Consider the following 21361-nt stretch of genomic DNA (forward strand, 5'->3'; position numbering starts at 1 on the left):
CTCGGAGACTGATTGAGGTAATCGCTGGTAAGAGGTGCAGTTCACTCTCACTCAAACATGGCAGCCACTTAAGTAAAGGCTCACCTGATGAAATCTATGCACTCTTAAATTAGTGATATCTTCACCATGAAAATCACGTTGACTGGGTGCAAGTGGGCGAAGTGAAGTTGAAAAGATCGGATTTGGAAACAAGAAATTTCAGTCTGGGTACACAGTGTTCAAGACTTTGAGAGTTCCTGGTTAAAATGAGCTTATTACACTGAGTGTGAGTCCTTATGACTCATTGGCAGCATCAGCAAATGGTATTAGTATCAAACAGTCTTTGTTATTTCTCTCTTGTTGCTCATAAAAGACATTTGACATGATTGTGTTACTCTTTTATTACATTAATGGCTGAAATCTGTGGTCATTCATGTTTTTAAGGGCTTTTTTGGAATCTATTAACGCGATATTGCATCTCAGTAATTAAGTTGTGAGTGAACCATTGTTACTATTTTAAGAATAAAAGATTAAAAAAAAGATTGAGAATCAAATTGTGACCTTAAAATCGACAACCCTATTCAATTACAAACTCAGTTGGGACGCATTTTCAAACCGAGATATTTCGCTGGAACAAAAATATTGTGGTCATAACTTCACCTTAAAGTGAATGAAAAGTCCACAGTATTACCTCTATTACCTCGCATAGTTACCTACTCAGCACGCTTTTGGAACCTTGCCGGAGCAGAACCTGGTACTATTTTTATCCACCATATCGACCATAAAACAATGACCTAATATATTTAACAGTCTATCAGAGAGATTTACAGTAAATAGTTTTATTTTAAAACAACAAATTGCAAAATGTCAAAATCAAGGATATAAACAACAAATTCTTATATTTATTTGCCACAATTCATTCAGAGATTTCGATTGTACCTTCATGACATCACTTTAATAAAATCATTTTAGTTGTTGTGGTGACAGAGTGAATTCACTGAGACCACAGTCACAGATGAGCTTCAGTGCGGTAGGTGGGAACACTGGCAGGCTCGTGTCCACTGAGCGCTGCAGTCCGCTGAGCGCTGACCACCAGAGTACCGTCAGTCCTGAGGCTCCCACTGACTGACAGGGGGTCCATATCCTCTGGGAAGAGGGACTTATGGGTAAAAGTGTCACTGACACTGCCGTCATCCAACACCTAAGAGATAAGACTGAAAGTTAGAGAAGGTGGAGCTGTGGGGTGGATTGATTTTGAAAAAACGGTCATTGAGACGAGGGGAACAAAGAGGAATGTTCTCCTGCATGTCACAGGCCTTTAAGTCCAACAGAACCACCGGTGCCTCGACCAGTTGGGGTGAAAGGAAGAATGGGGGACAGAGGAGAGGAGAGGTGGGGGACAAAAGGACCAGAAGGAGATGAGGTAGAGACAGAAGAGAGAGAGAGACCAGGAGCAGAAGTTATAAGTTTAGACAAGACAGTTAGAGTCAGTGATGAACTATAATGTAATTTAAGCAGCAGCAGAGACTGTTATTAAACATTACACTGGTATCAACTTTAATTATGGCATAATAATAATAATGGTGATGATATATATGATAATAATCATAATAATAATAGCCTCAAAACTGGATCTGGATCTGGATCCTGCAACCTACAAGATGAGGAGAGAGAGAGAGAGAGAGAGGATCTTACGTCCTTATAAGTATGAAAAACACACCTTCTGGGCGTGAATGACAACATGGTGGTTGTAGGCCATCACCACGATGTCATGCGGCTCAAACTGGCTGACATCAGCTGATATGTAGTAGCTGTCTCCCAGGCAACACACGCCGCCTCCTGTGCCGCTCTGGCGACCTGTCACAGCGCCACACATAGGTGCTGCAGAGGAATAACACATGACAGGACACATAAAGGTTTGAGCAAACATCGGCTGTATGTCCAATCCAATCCAATAAAGGCACAATTAAGAAAAGTATTAAGTTCTGTACAGTAGTTTTAATAATAGTAAATAAAATCAAAAAGATCAAAAAGATAGAACATTAATGGTTGGTGGGTACACAAATGTAAATGTTCAAATTCACTACTATAAATATTATTTATTCATATTTCTTGATACTTTTATTTACCCAATTGTATCCAGCTCAGTTGCTCATCTTTATAATTTCATTATAATTTCATGTATCCATTTCTAAGCATTCACTTCAAATAAAAATGTATCGCAAGACAAGTAATCATCTCAATCTATTGAATACATTTTATACATTAAATAAAACCCCAATAATATATAATAATAATATATATAATAGATTCCTGCCCAGCATCATAAAAAAAGACAGCAGCTTCTTGTCTGGGCTGTAAATGTGTTTTAGTGCCAGTCTGATGAACGCCTCTTCCAATAAAGATGAGAACAGGTTGTATCGTCAAACACTTGTGGGTGGTTCATTTATTTTTCTTTATTTAATATTTTGTTCAAATTGTGTGAGCCATCATCACTGTTCATGTCATTTTAATACACTGTGCACTTGAATGATGGAAATAGTCAGTGAAATCACACTTAAAGCTATTGATCATACTTGAATTTGCCTGTAGCATCACACCCACAATAAACCAGTTGTTTTTCTTACTTTATGCTCTTTTAACACTTCAGAAGATTCTTTCATATCAGCTTTCATTATTTTTTTCCTTTTATAACTTGACCCAGTAGAAAATGACTGGAGTCGTACAAGCTGTGGTGGACTGGCAACTGTCCAGGGTGTACACCCCCATCACCCCCACGACCCTCCTGTGGAGGATAAAATGGTAGAAAATGGGTGGATGGTTGCCAGTCCAGTTCCCAGTCCAGTTCCCAGTCCTGTTCCTAGTCCAGTTCCCAGTCCAGTTCCCAGTCCTGTTCCCAGTCCAGTTCCCAGTCCAGTTCCCAGTCAATGCAGCTGTGAAGCAGGCTGTGACACAGCTTTTGTCTCTAACTGGAGCTGTGGAACCTCGTGATCAGCAAGACTTCAATAGTACTAAGTGACATGACCGGGCGACAGAGGCGACATGATCTGTAAGGGTCAACAGGTCATCAATCATGACACCCATGTGGAAGGAGCCAGAGATAGGGAGTTGATATCAATGCAGATGTTATGATGTGTTGTTGGCTTGGCTGGGAAGACCAGCAGTTCAGTTTTGGAGAGGTTTAGCCGGATGTGATGGACTTTCATCCATGCAGATGTGTCAGAGACAATCTGAGGTATGGTCATCAGGTGGGAATGACAGATACAGCTGGGTATCATCAGCATAGCACTGATATGAGAAGGCATGTGAGTGGATGATCTGGCCCAGTCGGTGGTGTACATGGCAAAGAGGAGAGGCTCCAGCACCGAGCCTTGGGCAACCCCAGTGGCAAGGCTGGTGTAGATGTGAGACCTAGCCTGGACACATTGAACGATCGCCCAGTGAGGTAGGATTCAAACCAGGAGTGGGCTTTTCATGTGATGCCACTGTTTGCTGATAGGTCGAGCAGGACGAGTACTGATGACGTACTGTAGTTACCGCTCTGGCTTCTTTTAAGGCTTCTGTCACAGACACCAGAGCCGTTTCAGTGGAGTGGCCACTTTTGAAGCCAGATTGGTGAGGGTCAAGGAGGTCATTTTGGGAGAGGAACTCTGTGACCTGCTTGAACACCACCCTTTCAACGGTCTTAGAGAGGAACGGGAGGAGAGAGTCTGGCCCATAGTTGAGGGATGGTTTTTTTGAGCAGTGTAACCTGAGCATGTCTGAATACAGAAAAGTAGCTGGTGTCAGTGAAGCATTGATCACGTGTGTGATTGCTGCTGTGACAGTCAGAGCTATAGATTGCAGGAGGTTGGTTGGGATGGGGCCCAGTGAGCATGTAGTAGGACGGCTACATGTAAGGAGTTCAGAAGCCTCGTTCTCTGAGAGAGGGGAAAATGAAGGAAAAGATGCAGCAGGACTTTTACATGCTGAGTGTGTAGTTGGACTGCTGCATGCTGGAGGATTGGTGAGGCCCATTACTGGAGGAGCAGTGAACTGAGTGCTGATAGCTGCCACTTTGTCAATAAAAAATAAGCGCCTGCTCTCAGGTTGATAGCGGGAGGGTTGAGTAGAGTTTTGAAGGTAGAGAATAGTTTCCAGGTGTCATTATATTCTCAATCTTGCAGTTGAAGAAACACTTTTTTGCAGCAGTGACACTGGATGAGAAGCTCAGAAGTGACTGGAATTTGTTTAGGTCAGAGGACATTTTCTTTCTGCAGCTCTGAGGCTGGTGCGCAGCGACTGGAGGCTATCAGTGAGCCATGTGTGGGACTGAGAGGATCGAGCAGGTCTGGTGGATAGAAGACACAGGCTATCCAGACAAGAATATTAGCAGAGAGAGTGAGTGGCATCATTAACCTCCAGGGAGGAGAACGTGCTGGAGGGTGGAAGAGCGGAGGCCACAAGGGAGGACAATTGGGTGGGAGGCAGGTTGTGGTGGAAGGAAACCATGGGGGTAGAAGCAGATCTTTGTTCTGGGAGACCCACACTAAACTGAATTAAATGGTGGTCAGAGTAGTGTAGAGGTGTGACCATGAGGGTATACATCTAAGAATTTTTAGTTTTAAGTATTTGTAGCCAAACAAAATTATCTTACCCCATTGGCATATTATTTTATTTTTTAGAAAATTAAATACATTTAATAATATTTGGTCTATTTATTGTAGGGCCTGCAAAGCCCATGCTCCTGCCCCGCCAACCTGTCACATACCCTGATCACAAAGCCAATCAGAGACCACACAAGGGTGATAGCAGCTGAGAGCTGAACAACTTCTATCTAACAAGATGAGGAAGAAGAAAAAAGAGAAACACAGCATTTACAAATAAAATTGTGTTACGTCTACAGTCATAAAACTGAGCTATAACCACATTGGCAAGTTTCTCCTGGTGAAAGGTCACACAGTGCGTGACCCCTCTTCATCTCCACTCACTGCATCTGCAAATATTTCTGATCATAATACAACATGTCTCATATTGTGCCCAGACATATCAGTAATCCTATGACTCGAGAAGTCGTGGTGGTTGCTGTCAATCAGGGGAGGGCTCATTTCAGACCCAGTTTTTTTAGGCCCCCCTTGTGTGTCCCCCAGCGTCCATGACCGCCCACTGCTTCATTGACTCACAGAAATGCTGAGCTTCCCTGAATGTGACAATTTTGCCTCATTTATCCAATAACAGTCTAGTTCACCACAGTGGAAAAAAAGCTAGGTTGTGCTGTTTCATAGAGATCAATTGAGCTTCCACTGGTTTTAATGCACCGTGCTGCTACGTGAATTTATGAGAAGAAAAGCTGATTATAAATGAACTTGTAGTTGATCAAGTTCTTGAGCGCTTTTAGTAATGAAATGTAAATACAACAGTACATGTTTATTTGCAGAGAGCTTCCCTTGATGTCATAGAGCAATCACCTTTGTGGTCATGTGAATTTGGATTGAAAGAAATCAATTCCCTTACCAGTGTGTCCATATGAGGATCTGTTGGGCCTGGTAAATGGGGCCAAGCAGTCAGGTCCTCCGGGGCCTTCTTCTCCAAACAGGCTGGAATGATCTGCAGAGTCCAGAAAAGGCTCAAATAGACGGTCTAGACAATCGGATGATCCTTCAGAGCGGTAGGAGCTGGAGGTGCTGTACCGCGACGACGAGCGGTAAGATGATGAAGATCTGCGGCTGGAGGATGTCAGAGAAGCCATAGCAGAGGATGTGTAGTATCCTTTCACACTTCTTTTTTAAAGAAAAAAACAAACTCCCACTTGTTACGCCACCAATCCTAAGAAAACAAGACCTTTTGTCACATATGACTTCCGTTGAGTCGCCTAAGAATAAATTCTGATTCAAAAAAGAGATTCACCTCTCAGTTACTGCCCAGGAGTTTTTGTGGTGGGTTTTTATAACGTCCTGATGCATTGTGGGTCAGTAGAGCACTGTATGGTCTTTGCATTGTGTTCTTCCTTCATCCATAAATGGCATTTTCCAACCACTGGAGCCAAGAATGTAACGGACACACTGATATGAAGGAGACGCCCACCTCTTATTTACACACACACACACAGTCTGGTTTCTATGACTTCAGAGGACATTTCTTGAGAGATTTACTCTAACTTTAACCATAACTACTACTAGCCTAACCCTAGCATTGACCTCATCCTTACCATGCAACATGTCTTTATCTTCAAATGTAATCATTTACATTATGGGGAAACACTTTTTGTCCCCATAAAGAAGACAAGTCTCCATAATGTGACTGTGTAAACAGATTCAGGTCCCCACAACAGGAGTAATACCTGGAACGCACACACACACACATATACAACATGGAGTGAGTGATAAAGAAAGATAGAGAGAGAGAGTAGTGATAAGGCTGAAGGGGGCCTCTTGGAGATGCTTCTGGTGTGTGGTCAGAAATAGCAAAGTAGAGTAGTGGTCAGGTCGTCCGTTAGACTGACCCTGCACACAATGTGAACACTTTATCAATAATGCATGAGGAAATTGGCCATTTAAGTTTCTTTCCTGCTAATGGCAGAACAGAACCACTCCAGAGTTCAGCTCTGAAATGTCAAGTGCTAACGGAACAGCTTCAAGGCCAGAATCACAAAAATGGACTGAGGAATAAATGCAGCCCTGGGTGACCTTTGCGTTCCTGCTGTAAAACCTTTAATTGAAGTGACATTTGCCTGTTGACATCACAATTGTCCTCGGAGCTCTGTCACATGTCAACAGTGACATTCAGTACTGTCATATTAAGGGTGTTTGTTTGTGTGTGTGTGTGTATTTCATTTAAGGTTGTGAAACATGGCCTTCAGCAGCACTACGTTGTGCCCTTCAGCAGAGACATGTAACGTGTGCGTGTGCGAGCTATAAAGTGGAAACCATCCAGTTAAAACCAGCATACGATATATTTCTTGAAAGGCCTTTTAAAAACATAATTAAAGCTGCAGCATGTAAGATTTAAAGACCTCCTTGTTTCTGTCTGTCTCTGTATGATGGGTTGCAGGTGTGCATGACTGACTTCTTCTTCTTCTTATGAAAAAAGGCAGTGCAGATGCTACTAGATGTGTTACTGCCCTCCACAGGACCAAACTTGATCAACCCCACTTCATATTTTTTGTAAGATCCATGTTATTAAAACTATATCAAACATATGTGGGCATATAATTTGCCCACTTAGTACCCAGGTAGCCTGGAAAGGGTATGGGTACTAACTTAATCTTATTTTGGCCAAAGAGAGATAAGAGAGAGAAGACTATATATCTGAGATTCTCTTTCGTCACATGGCGGGTCAGTTGCTAGCATTGTTGCCTCACAGCAAAAAGGTCATAGGTTTGAGGCGAAGTCTGCATGTTCTCCCCTCGTGTACGTGGGTTTTCTCCGAGATCTCGTGCTTCCTCCCACCGTCCAAAAACATGAAGGAGTTAATTGGACACTATAGTGTGGATGTGAGCATGAATGGACTGGTGACCTGTTCAGGATGTACCCTACTCTTGGCTTGTGGAGGATAAAGTGGAAGACAATGTGTGAGTGAGTGTCAGCGATGTTGTTAGCCCTGCGTCTCTGACACAAATAATTCAGACAGGACGCACTTACCTCACCGTCGTTGCGTTGATGGGACGCGCACTGTATCCGGCCCCTTTGTTGTCCCCCTCCCCCGTCTCCGCTACAGTGCACATTGCGTTGACCCTTTGCAACAGAGCCTACATTTCAATCCAATTTTATTTGTATGGCGCCAAATCATAATGATACAATATCTCAAGGCTCTGTACACAGACAACATCAAGGAGAGCAGAGAAACACAAACAGTTCACACACACATGAGCAAACACGAGGCATCAGTGGAGAGAAAAAAAACCCTCTTAACAGAAGAAGAAATCTCTGACAGGACCAGATGTGCAGCATCTGCCTCGACCGATTGGGGTGAAAGGAAAAATGGGGGAGAGAAAGGACAAGGGAGGGAGATGAGGTAGAGACAGAAGAGAGAGACCAGGAGCAGATACACAACAATTGTATCAAGTTATAAGTTTATACAGGACAAAGTTTTCTGTCCACCATAATCAAATGCAACTTAATCCACGGCAGAAGGACAAAGATCCAAGAGTTTGTTGATCTTACACCAGTAGAGATTTGATTTGCGGAGGAACAATGTCAGAAAAAACAGGATTACAAACCACAGAGACAGAGGTAGACGGCCAGCCTCACACACCGGTGCCTTCTTGCCCAAACCACCAAGCTGCGATAGATAAATCTACGTGACTACAAGTGTTCCTAATAATATGATAGGTTGCCTTCTGCCACATATCATATTAGCACAATCCGTTCATAGCAGTGGTGGCTGCTGGTTTGTGAAACAGTTATTCATACATAAATTTAGCAGGTGCAACCTCCTAACGACTGAATCAAGGTAACAATATAAATTGCGTTTGTATTTGCAATGTATAATATGTTCAAATGTAAATGGGCTAAATCTCTGAGCAAATAACTCACAACCGGCTGTTATTTCTTTGTAGACTTTCACAAACTCCGTATTGGACTGAGACAGGAAAAGGCTCCAGTGTTGTGTGTAAATACACGACAACACACACAACACCGAGTTTTTGCCACATCTATCCAATCACTGTCTCACTGAAAAAGCTGTTCTGTGATGTCTCATAGAGATGAATTGAAGCTGAGTTTCAACTGGTATTAATGCACCATGCTGCTACAGGAATGTGAGGAGAAAATCACTTCAGACGATCTGTGATAAACGGCTGATTCTGAACAAACGAGCCTTGTCTTTCATCGTGTTCTGACAAACATTTAGTCATGAAATGAAAATACGATATATTTTATGGGGAAGCAGAGCTTCAACTGTGACAGTAGCTCAGTGGTAGAGCTAGTCGTCTTTCAACTTGAAAGTTGTGGGTTTGATTCCTGGCCCTACTAGTCTACATGCTGACACTTAACCCTACATTGCTCCTGACGGCTCTGCCAGCTGCGTGTGAATGTATGAAAGATGAGTGATAAGAACAATGTTCTGTGTGAAATTGTGAGTGAATGTGTGAATGACAAAACTGTAGTGTAAAGCAGTTTTGAATGGTCATCAAGACTAGAAAAGCCCAATATAAATACATTTATTATTATAATCATAATATATTTTATTTAAAAGCATCTTTCTGTCACTCAAGGTCACTTTACAAGGTTACTATATGCAGTTATTCTGATAAGAACAGACAATTACAAACTAAAAGCCAGTTTAAAAATGTTGGTTTCAAGTGATGTTTTCAACTGAGGGGACAGTGAGGTGGATGGAGGAGGAGGATCTGAGGGAGCGGGAGGAGGTGTTGATGTGGAGAAGGTCACACATGTATGAAGGGCCAAGATTGTGGATGGACTTGCAAGTGTGTAGGAGGATTTATCATTCCCTTGCTGTCATAGAGCAAATTGCCTCTGATACATATATTTCTAGTTTTTCTATCTTTGCTATCACTGCTCCATAAAGGGTCGTGTGAAAATCACAATAAGTTACATACTGCAGCTCTGAAGAAGCACTAGAGTCACTATAGTGCAGGATAATAGAGAGTGTATGAAACTTATAAAGGTAGAGACTCTGCTGTCTCCTTCAAATGGTCACAGTCAGCAGTATGAGGAGTTCATGTATTCAGCTATACTCTCCCTGAGGTCTAGTAAATCCACTGGGAGTATACTTTTATTCTCTTGGCAGCACTTGTCCTCTCCTGAACTCTAACAGATAGTAGCAGGTGCACCACCATGGCCGAACTGAGAAAAAAGGGAATTATGATATGATGTTAACGAGGCAAAAAGCAGATAAGCCTGTGGAGAAGCCAAGGAGGGTGAAGGAACATCAAAGAAGCTTTGTTTAGCTGTTCTGAACATTAATTATGGTCACATCAACCATGAGCCCCTGTGAGTGAGTGAACCCCACGGTCGAGACAAACTGCTGTGTTGTACTTCAGTGATTTTATTTTTAATGCTGTGTCAGGATGGTGCAATAGGCAGAAACCCTGGAAATGTAGCAGTTTCTTGATTCATGTGTAAATCCTGCTGAGCCTCTTCCAAATTTAATCCCTGACACAAACTGCAGGGATGTTGCTCCGTCAGTTGGTCAAGACTTAAGTTCAGACTGAAATGGAACTTTATTTTCAACTTTAAAACATCATTTAAAGGTCTAGTGGATGGTTAATTGGCAGGACATCATTTTCTACCCATTTGTCTCATATTTTGTGTAAATTCTACGATTTTTTACAACATCAGTATCATGTATGGTCCCACATGATGACCATCCATCCATTACCTACCACTTTATCCTCCGCATGAGGGGAGTGCTGTGCCAATCTCAACTGACAGAATGATGGGCAGGATACACCCTGGACAGCTCGCCAGTCCATCGCAGGGCTACAGAGAGACAACCATTCACTCTCATGGTCAATTGAGAGTGTCTAATTTACCTAATCAATCAACCAATCTAAGTATTATAACACAATTCAGGATGTTCATTTTGGGTAAAGTGGGATTCAAACTTGCGACGTTGGAGCTTTGCTCCAAACAGTGCCGGCCCTGAGTAATTTGGTGCCCTAGGCAAGATTTTAGCTGGCGCCCCCTTGCATCGCAGCAGTCAATTTCACAATCAACTTTCATACAGTCACACAGAAACTGCATGTGTGCATTCAAGATTTTATTACTTTGAGTAAAAAATATCACACCAAATATAAACTAAAGAAAGAAACAAGTGATAAAATTAAAAATACAAAATAAATAAGGCAAACATATTAAGCCGAACACTGCACACGAAAACTGATGCTGTGTCACTGGGCTGTGTAACTACGATGCATTAAACTATTAATTTCATGAACTTCATCACATTGACATTACTGTACCTCTATCTTTTTCACGTTTTCAGGGTAACTGCTCGTTGCACCCAGAAAAAAGGCTTCTGCATTATTTAATAGTCTTTGCTATGACTTTATGTTGCTGTGGGCTTATATAATATTTCGAAATAATAGTAATAATGGCATTGGTAAAAAAAAAAAAAAGATGTGGTATTTATGTATATATATATATTTTTTTTTTCTTTCTCCCCGTTTTCGGCGCCCCCGGCGGATGACGGCGCCCCCCATTTGCCTATACTGCCTATGCTAAGGGCCGGCTCTGGCTCCAAATAATGAAATGATCCTCTTCATCCATTGGTGGCTTGCCCCTGTGGAGACAAGAGTGCTAACCACTATCACATTGAGTCAAATGTAATAAAGTCGGATAAAATAATGAATTTAGCCTCATAGTATCAATTGAAGTCGAATATAAATATGGACTTTGCACATCATTTAGTACCAGTTTTTTATCGAATCAAGGAGAAGGCCAAGCTATGTGTTTTGGTTTGGAAAGTGATGGGCAAATTGACCAGTCATGGTTCAATTTTACAGTAAGAAGGGTGAAGTCCTAACAGCACAGGTCTAACTAACTAACTAACTAACACAGACCCACTACATGACATTCCCCCCAGAGTGGTGAGAGCGGTTGAGAGACAGCAAAATGAGAGGAGAGCAATGTTGTGGCTAGCTTGATTGGGTCGCCTTTTCCAAGGTGGCCTTTCACAAATAAACTTTAAATAATACAAATTGGGAGTCCAACTCCAGAACTGAAATGAAAACAAAAGGTTATGAAAGTGGAAAGACATTTCAAAACCGAAAATTCTTATTAGTTGGAGACGTGTGCACAGCGTACCAGCATGCTGCACAGTGAAAACTACGGACTGCACTTCCCTGACTTCCCCAGGTTCAAGATTGAACTGACAGTCATGTACAACATGGCAAACTTAGAGGCAAGGAGCCCATCAGACCTGCTGCACTTTCTGACACTTAACAAGCTGACTGAGAGCATGCCGCAGCTGTATCCCCTCACCTGCCTGGTGCTGACCATCTCCCCCGTGGAGCGGTTTTACTCGGCTCTGAAGCGAATCAAGATGCACGCCAGAACCAGTACTGGACAGAATCGTCTGGGAGCTTTGGTACAGATGTCCATAGAGAAAGGACTTCTTTTGGAGCTCAAGTCAAAGGACTAACTTTACTACGCCCACTTCACAAGGACAGACTGACGAATGGATTTAGCCTTCATGTAAGGTAGGCCTATGTTATAAGCCACATCAAGGGCGCCACTTTGTTTAAAAGTGCCGGGGACAATAACCATACCTTAAGTGTGGTTTGAAAAGTGCTGAGTACTTCATTGACGTTTCATTACAATATGCATTGCATTACAGTGTATTGAGTGGCTCTGACACTCCTATTAGGGAAAAGGAAAATAACACATACACATACAAAAAACTGAGAATGTGTGGAAGGATCCCCTTGCAGGTCCTCTCCCTGGCTGCCGGTGGACTGGGCCGTGCGGCGAATGTGAGGGCCGACTCGCGTCGGCCGAGGTGGGGTCCCAGAGGGGCCGGGCGCACCACCTGCCCGTCTGTCCCACAGCGTTAGGGAGGTGGAGCGTAAGCGCACGATAGGACCCGAAAAAATGGTGAACTATGCCTGGGCAGGACAAAGCCAGATGAAACTTTTAAAAAGTGGTAGGGACAAAAGTGTTGATCACAAATAGTGCTGGGGACACTATTAATTTTCTCTGCAATGATGGCTGAGGTGAAGGCCCAGCTGTAGTGCTCACAGTTCGCCACTAGTTTATATACAGTTATACAGCATAGCCTGATGGCAATTGGTACACTATTGTCTTGAGTTCATGAGCATTTATCTGAACAACTGCTAGCAGAATGGATTTATTAATATGCAGCTTTGCCTAGTGTTGATAATATGGATGTGAGCAAGCACAGGCTCATGAATAAAAGCAGATAGGAGGAATTATTCTAGTCCTGCTGGTCATGTTTAGTTCAGAAAGTTTAGATCAGACATGCTTGAATTCTACTGCTTTAATTGGACTCTGCCATCTTCCCCATGTAGCCGGTTTAATGTTCACTCGTGCAGCCCTTCACTCGTCGTTTCCTCTTCTTCGCTTTGACTGGCTCTGCCATGATTAACATCAATAACGCTATCACTGCCTTGATCTCATAGCCGGTACCTGGCTAGGGTGTGTGTGTGTGTGTGTGTGTTTATGCAGTGCTGTGAAGCAATTTGTGTTTCTTGCAAAGTCTTGGGTCTCCTCCTGATGGCCCTGATCTTTCAAGTCTAGTTTTATGCTAGCAGACAGTAGGCACTGCATAGTTCTGCTTCAGGTAATCTGGGCTTCTTTTTTACTTATATACTTTATTCACAAAATGTAAGATGTACTAAGAAGCCTTTACTTCAATACTTGAAATTGTGCTTACTTCCTGTCATAACTGAATTATGTGTCTGTGCAAGAAAGATGATTGTCTGGCCTGCGAAAGAAGAGAGTCTGGTGCTCTGTCTGCCAGATAATTTATATGACAATAGAAACAGCACTAGTTAAAGTTAGTAATGATCTTCTCTTGGCGTCAGATAATGGTCTAGTTTCTTTACTTGTCCTGTTAGATCTTAGTGCTGCATTTGACACCATTGATCATAATATTCTACAGCAGAGATTGGAGCAGACTCTTGGGATCACAGGTGCTGCCCTCTGCTGGTTTAAATCATACTTATCTGATAGATTCCAGTTTGTTCATGTCAATGATAAAGCCTCATTACAAACACAAGTTAATTGTGTTAATTGAGTTCCGCAAGGCTCAGTGCTTGGGCCTATACTTTTTACCTTATATATGCTTCCTCTAGGGAACATTATTAGAAAGCACAACATACACTTTCATTGTTATGCAGATGACACACAGCTATATTTATCAATGAGGCCGGATGAAATAAATCAGGTTGTTCAACTCCAGGAATGTCTCAGAGACATTAAGTCCTGGATGACCTGTAACTTTCTACTTTTAAACTTTTATACTCGGCCCTAAACACCTCAGAAGAAAACTTTCTGATCGCATTGTCACTTTAGATGACATCACCCTGGCTTCCAGTTCCACTGTGAGGAACCTTGGAGTTACTTTTGACCAGGAAATGTCATTTGATTAACACATAAAACTAATTTCCAGAACAGCCTTCTTCCATCTGCGGAACATTATGAAAATTAGAAACATTCTGTCTTTACAGGATGTTGAAAAACTAGTTCATGCTTTTGTTACATCTAGATTAGATTACTGTAACTCCTTATTATCAGGATGTTCCAACAAGTCTGTTAGAACCCTTCAGTTAATTCAAAATGCTGCAGCACGAGTTCTGACAGGAACTAGAAAGAGAGACCATATAACTCCAGTGTTAGCTTCTCTACACTGGCTCCACCCACAGTTTAGAATTCAATTTAAAATCTTCATCTTCACGTACAAAGCACCTAATGGTCAGGCCCCTTCATACCTGAAAGACCTAGTCTTACCTTATCACCCTAACAGACCACTTAGGTCACAAAATACAGGTTTACTTGTGGTTCCCAGAGTCTGGGAGGCAGAGCCTTCAGTTACCAGGCTCCTCCTCTCCTGTGGAACCAGCCTCCAATGACAGTTCGGGAGGCGGAGCCTCTCTCTGTATTTAAAGTTAGACTTCAAACTTTCCTTTTTGATAAAGCTTATAGTTAGAGCTGGTTCAGGGAAACCTGGACCAGCTCTTAGTTATGCTGCTATAGACCTAGACTGCTGGGGGATTTTCCTGTGGTGCACGCACATTCACTCTCTCACACTCAGGGTATGAATATGACTTTTTATATGTCATTAACCTTGTCTCTTTCTCTCCCTAGTTTGTGTCTTACCTTCCTTCCCTCTCTCTCTCTGTTTCCTCATCTTGCAGGTTGCAGGATCCAGTTTTCGAGGCTGCTGCTATCATCATACATATCATCACCATTATTATTGTGCTATAATTAAAAGTCGATATCAGTATAATTTTTATCAACACTCTGCTGCTGCTTATATAAATTACATTGTATTGCTATAAACATGTAATCATTAACTGTATAAACTTGTAACCTGATACCGTTGTTGTGTATCTGCTCCCGGTCTCTCTCTCTCTCTTCTGTCTCTACCTCATCTCCCTCTTGTCCTTTCTCTCCCCCCTTTCTGTCCCCCACCTCTCCTCTGTCCAACATTTTCCTTTCACCCCAACCGGTCGAGGCAGATGACCGCACATCTCTGAGCCTGGTTCTGTCAGAGATTTCTTCTTCTGTTAAGAGGGAGTTTTTTCTCTCCACTGATGCCTAGTGTTTGCTCATTGTGTGAACTGTTGTGTTTCTCTGCTCTCCTTGATGTTGTCTATGTACAGTGCCTTGAGATAATGTATGTTATGATTTGGCGCTATACAAATAAAATTGAATTGAATAGTTAATCAAAAGAAACAAATATGCAAAGACTTCATGGTCACAAGTTCAACTCCACTCCTGGCAGGTTGTACTCAATTCCCTTGTAAGTTGCTTTGGATAAAAGCGTCTGCTAAATGACATGTAGAAAAGAAAAATATGAGTCAGAGAAGATAGTGAGATATATTCCTCTTATTGCAGTTGTGTGTTTGGATTGAAAATAAAGTGGAGACAGCAACAAGTTATTGATTTCCTGCTGGCGATGGGTTCATGTCAGGTCTGGATTCCTTACATGTCTTGTGTACCTGCCCTATTCATATGTATGGCACGTTAACTGGTCTCATCAGTGACTCACCATCAGGGTGACCCGAATGAACCTTTAAACGGCTGTTTTTCATTTTCCTCAGTCTTTTTCTTCATCTTTTAAATGGATACCACTTCACTTATAGTTAGGCACATGGAATGGAATGAACACACTACTGACACAATGTGATTGGACTTGGAATGAAAGATATCATGGTCAGGTTGGTTTGAGTCCTTCTTGTGTATCGTGTTCTTCTAGCTGAACTACTCCCTGAACTACCGTGGATCAGTGGTAGAATGGATGGCAGAAGTTTGTTATTTTCTCCTTTGGATTTACTTGTACTTCAAGTGAGGTGGAAAGTAATTCATTACATTTACTCATGTTACTGTAATTGAGTAGGTAAGTCATTTTTAAAATTTGTAATTTTACTTTTACTTAGTAAGTATGTTTTTTATTTTGTTAGGGCACGCACCAGTTTACCTTACAGTGGCAGTGAGTGGTGATGTCGGTGCCAGGCACTGCTCAGTTGTGTCATGTGTACCCTGACTGCAGAGCTTTATCCAGTATTTCCAGATGTGAACCTGCATCAACCTCGTGTATTGTACCGGGAGCGCAGTGGTACAATTGGTGTCGATTTACGTCTGTATTGTGTGTATCTCCTTTTCAGTTGCTGTATTTCATATATTTTGATTTTCTATAACAAATGCGTTTATTGTTGTGTTAATAGTGTAGTGTATTGATTTGAAACTGTCCAATCTGATCTCACCTGTAAAGTGCAGCCAAGCTCCTTTAAGAGAGGCAGTCCTTCATTCTCGGGGAGGCTAGTGAGGTGAGCAGACACACCAATGTGGTGGTAGCCTGTGATCTAAGAGAAGCGGGATGTTTCTTCAATGCGTCGAATTACTGTGATTTCTGCACTGACCACTTTCATGACTATAATTGTAATTATCCTCATTTTTTTTAATTATTTTGTTTTGACCCCTTTATAAATCTAAATCATTATTATTATTATTATTATTATTGTTGTGTCGGAATGTTTTTTTTGTAAATACAAGCATTTTTCCCCACTTTAAATAACAACACAGGTTCAACTTTGGTGGCTGGCATATAGAAAAATAAAGAACCTCCTCTTTATAACCTCTGCTGCATCATCTTTGGCTAAGCCAAACCACCTGTCACAATATGTTGTCTATGTACAGTGCCTTTGCTATACAAATAAAATTGAATTGAATTGAATACCCTTCCACAGTCCCTGCAATCTAAGAATGCTGCATGTGTGGGTGTGCGTAGGTAAGAGAGGCCCAGATGATAATACACACAAGCCATGGCTTGAAATCAACAAGGTCCTGCTCTGATATTCCCCTCTCCATCCCAGCTCACCAAATTGATTAGCAAGCTCCCCGAGGACAGATGATGTCATGGAAAAAATGAAATACTCACTGTAGAATCACTGAGACCAGCTCACTGCTGTCCTCTGCCCTGGTAATAACTTAATAATGATGATGTCTTCATGTCAGGGAGCTAATTACAGCAGACTTTAGTGTGCACCACAGTGAACGTACAGTAGTAAATGATATTGATAGAGGTGAATGTAATAGTCCATTAAAACTCCTCATAGCCATTAAACACTGTGTAGTGTGAAGATGTCTCCAATGTTGCTCCCATCCCTTATCAAATAAAAAAAAAAACATCACACAACCTGTTTTTTTGCAAAGAACAATAACAATATTTTATTCATTTGAATAATTTTTTTTTATTAACTTAAAATCATATTAGATGCAGCAAACAATCATCAAAACCAGGTGGGAATATTCAAATAATTACATTCAGCTAAAAGAGGAGGATAATTACTATAAATAATAAAGATTTCAGAGGGACTGTGAAGACAAGTGTGTGTTTGACTGATGCTGCTGATGGAACATAATTCAGTTATGATGTAGACAAGATGATACATTCATTTAGGGTCATCTGTTTGCCTCTCACCCTGTTAGTTCATGGTGACTTTGTCTCTGTTGGGGAGCTGTATGGCTTTGCTCTCTGGACTCTCATGTGCCATCTGTGTTGTGTGTCTGTTTCCAGTATGTGTGTGTGTATCCAGTGTCACTGTGTGTACACATACCGCTCGAGGATTGTGGCACATGTTAATTAAGACGGAGGAGGCTAATGTGGGTTAAACACAGATGCTCTCAGTGAAGATTAGACTCTGTAAGTTCAGCACTTTCCCCGCCCCAATGCCTTGTTTCCACATAGTTTTGTTTTGTATCCATAATTTATGCATTCTGTCCCCCATGTTCAGAGCATGGAGAAGCATTTATTTTTGGATAAATATAGATGCCACTGCAGCATGGTTTTGTGTCAGCTTTGTGGAAAATCAAATGAACCTGGTTAGTGGTTAAAGTACATTGTTTAGGTCCATTATAATACCCTTACACTGTATCTATTGATACACGCAAATAAATAAATGTAGGATATATAAATCCCAGCCAGCATGTCCATGTGGGCTCCATTTGGAATATATTTGGGCTGAAAATATGGGTCAGCACAAATGTACGGTTTGGGCGGTGTGTCCGTGTTTTCCATGCTGGCCCCATATGTGTTTGCCCACTTCAAGCCCATGCACACTTAGGCTACTTGGGTACTATCGTACTAAGTGGGCGTGGGCAAATTCTGCAGGTCCCATATGGTGTCAGGAACATGGGCCCCACATGGGACTCACATATGGACAAACACAGGTGGAGACACCATGGAAACCACAGACAAATCCACTTGGGACTCATATTGTCAGCCCAAATATAAGCCTTATGTTGGCTGGAATGTAATAATAATAATAACAATAATAATAAGAAGAAGAATAATAAGAATAATAAATAATAAATAATAATCTTTTTCATAATAAAATCACTAACATATTTTAACCACAATAACATCATTAAAATGTGTTCAACTAGCTGACAAAGTCTTAATTAATTATACAATCACACACATTGAAAAAGAAAATGGTTGACAGGCAAGTTCACTCAAACTAACTTTAGCAAGTATATGTTGACAACTTGCTTTCTTAATTTGAATGAACTTCATTTATTTAGTTGTAACCATTATAAAGTTTGTTTTCTCTTTTACTTGTTTTTTTTTCTGCAAAATGTGACTTTTTATAGGTTGTCCTAAAAATATTTTTGGTTGACTCGCAAACTGGACACAGAGATATGTGGAACTGAGGCATAGGCTATTATTACAGGTTAGCTCCCAATATTCACTGCTGGAGGTCAGCGGTGTGGCAGGACTGGTCTCTGGCCTGGACCCTGCAGCTTTGTTCTAAAATAGAAAGTAGGCCATGTGATGACAGGGAGCATCACCACCAGTTGAATATTCATGCACCCATCCTCCTGCCTTGATAATGTCCGACAGATGTTTTGATGTCTTTTCATAGCACTGGGTGCTTCCGTCACTATCACACAACGAGACTAACACAGACACACAATCTGGGTCACTTGATAAGTGTCCAAGGGCATGGCAGTATGGTAGGCCCCACATCTCAGTACCGAAAGCTGCTTTCAGCCCATACATGTTCTTCAAGTTGTACACGGTAACTGTATGTCAGAACAAAAATATTCACAAAAGTCAATCTGGACCTTTGTGAACTTCTCCTTCCAACAGTCCTGGATTTAAAGTCCTGGATTTCAAATATTCACCAGCTCCTTTAAACATCACACATGTCATATGTGAATGACAACAAAAAAATGTGCAAATCCAATTTTCCATGTTTTTTCCAGACTGCACCAAAATGAAAATAATCATTTAAATCCCAGCAACAGTTACTTGACACCAGTCAACTTCTGTTTAAACTATTAATGCATCAACTATTACTGTATTTGCTGTCGTTTTTTTTTTGCATTTTCATTGTAAAACATTATGAAGAGTATAAATAATCTAAAGTCTCAGTTGTGATCCAGCTCCTAAAGGGTGGAAATAGACTCACTGCAGAGACAATAAAAACGGGTACGTGTTTGCTGTGTCGCATTGTTCTTTGAGGAATTTATTAACGGGCAACACTGTGTCACATTGACATCAGGCTACTAACATGGCTGACGTAGCTATCGCCATCTGACCCATACACTTTAAACTGTACCATTAGGATTGGTGGAAATGAGCCTTTAGTTGAAGCCGCCCAGGACCCTTTTTTTTTGCCTGGGGCCCTGAAACTCCCTTGCATCGCTGCAAGCTTGATGCAACAAACCAGAGGACACTGTCCACAGACACACGCTTGCTCAAAAAACATGTGTCTGACTCAAGGACATCGGCCGTTCATCTGTCATTGTGCTGTGAAATATTATCACCTGTCCACAAACGGTGGAGAGTTTCCTCAAAAAATGCCTCTTAGAAAAGCTTGTGGCAGCGATGAAGGGACGGTGCAGGTGGAGTGAAGGGGAAAAAGACAGGAGGGTTGAGAAAACGAGGCAGACAGGAAAGAGATACGCATCTCTTGTTCGTCAGGCGGTTTTATAATTGAGGCTAATTGTCTGTCGGCAAAGGTAGCACTCAGATGTCCTCCTGGTTACGTAATGTGCCCCACTGTCAGGATAGAGGGAGGGAAGGCGAGAAAGAGAGGAGTGAGGGAGGGAATGGGAGAAAAGAGGGAAGGATGCAGAGAAAAAAGGGGGGGGGAGGCGTGGGAGGATGAGGAGGCAGAAAATGACAGGACAGAGGGAGAAGGATGGCGAGGGGAGACATTCGTCAGGCTGTCTTTGTGTGTCAGTGGGAAATGTTCCGTTCCTATGGGGACAAGATGTTCTCAAAAAGGCCAAAGAGCAATTTCTTCAAAGGGATCCATGTTAGACAGAGGGGAATGAATGAATGAATGAATGAACAGATGAATGGATGATCCTCATAAGTAAGTCACTTCAAGCAACAAGTCTTCTCTCGCTCTTTCTCTCACTCATTCATAAACTTACACACTCATCTCTTCCTGGGGACAGGACAGGGAAACATTCACCAAGACCGACAGGGGAAAATGCAGAGGACAGAGGACAGAGGACAGAGCAAGCTGATAAATGAAAAGAGGAACAAACGATGCTGCACTCACGTCACCACGCAGGTCTGCACAAAAGCACGACCTCTCCATCGCAAGCATCGGCCCGGCTTTTAATGTCAACTGTGACAGTCACGCAAATTGGCGGGCTGTAACCTCCAGCTGCACTGAGCGAACGCACGTAGGAGGCGCACGGAGGAGGCGCACGTAGGAGACACATGTAGGAGACGAAACAGGATACATGGAGGCCTCACCCCAACTCATGTTAGCAGCATTTTACACATCTCTAGCCAAAGGAGAAAGGGAAGGTGATGATGATGGTGAAGATGATGATGATGATGACAGTACAATTTGGGAGGTCACATGTGACAAAGGAAAGGCACAGCTTCAATGGTTCCCCCTGAGTTGCCACTGTCACTGAGTCTCTCCACTAGCAATGTTATCCTCCTCACCATAATTAAAAAAATGCCTCAAACTACTTTATCTTTCAATTTTCTCTTTGATATTTTTAATTTCCAGTGCCAGGGAAAAAAAAAAATCTGCCTCCAACGAAAGCCCAGCTACTCCACACACTGTTTTAAAGGGAATTGCTGCATCTGAGGGGTTTTGGAATGAGACACACACATACAGTGCAAGCTCCAGGAGCTTGATGACATCGTACATTACAGCCACACCGTAACTGAACGTCGACCACACCCATTTTCTGCACAGTCACGCCACATGAAAGAAGAA

At 41.9% G+C, this 21361-nt stretch overlaps 1 protein-coding gene across 1 annotated transcript; it reads right to left on the reverse strand.

Moving 5' to 3' along the window:
• Positions 1 to 854: 854 nt before the first annotated feature.
• LOC122773820 (heat shock protein beta-7-like) lies at positions 855 to 5985 on the reverse strand. The gene is made up of 3 exons (XM_044032764.1): positions 5473 to 5985; positions 1700 to 1860; positions 855 to 1180 (listed from the first exon to the last, which is right to left on the reverse strand). The coding sequence occupies exons 1-3, from the start codon at positions 5705 to 5707 to the stop codon at positions 989 to 991; spliced, it is 588 nt and encodes a 195-aa protein (XP_043888699.1). The 5' UTR covers positions 5708 to 5985; the 3' UTR covers positions 855 to 988.
• Positions 5986 to 21361: the final 15376 nt, after the last annotated feature.

Source organism: Solea senegalensis, linkage group LG8 (genome assembly GCF_019176455.1).
Source record: "Solea senegalensis isolate Sse05_10M linkage group LG8, IFAPA_SoseM_1, whole genome shotgun sequence".
Lineage (NCBI taxonomy): Eukaryota > Metazoa > Chordata > Actinopteri > Pleuronectiformes > Soleidae > Solea > Solea senegalensis.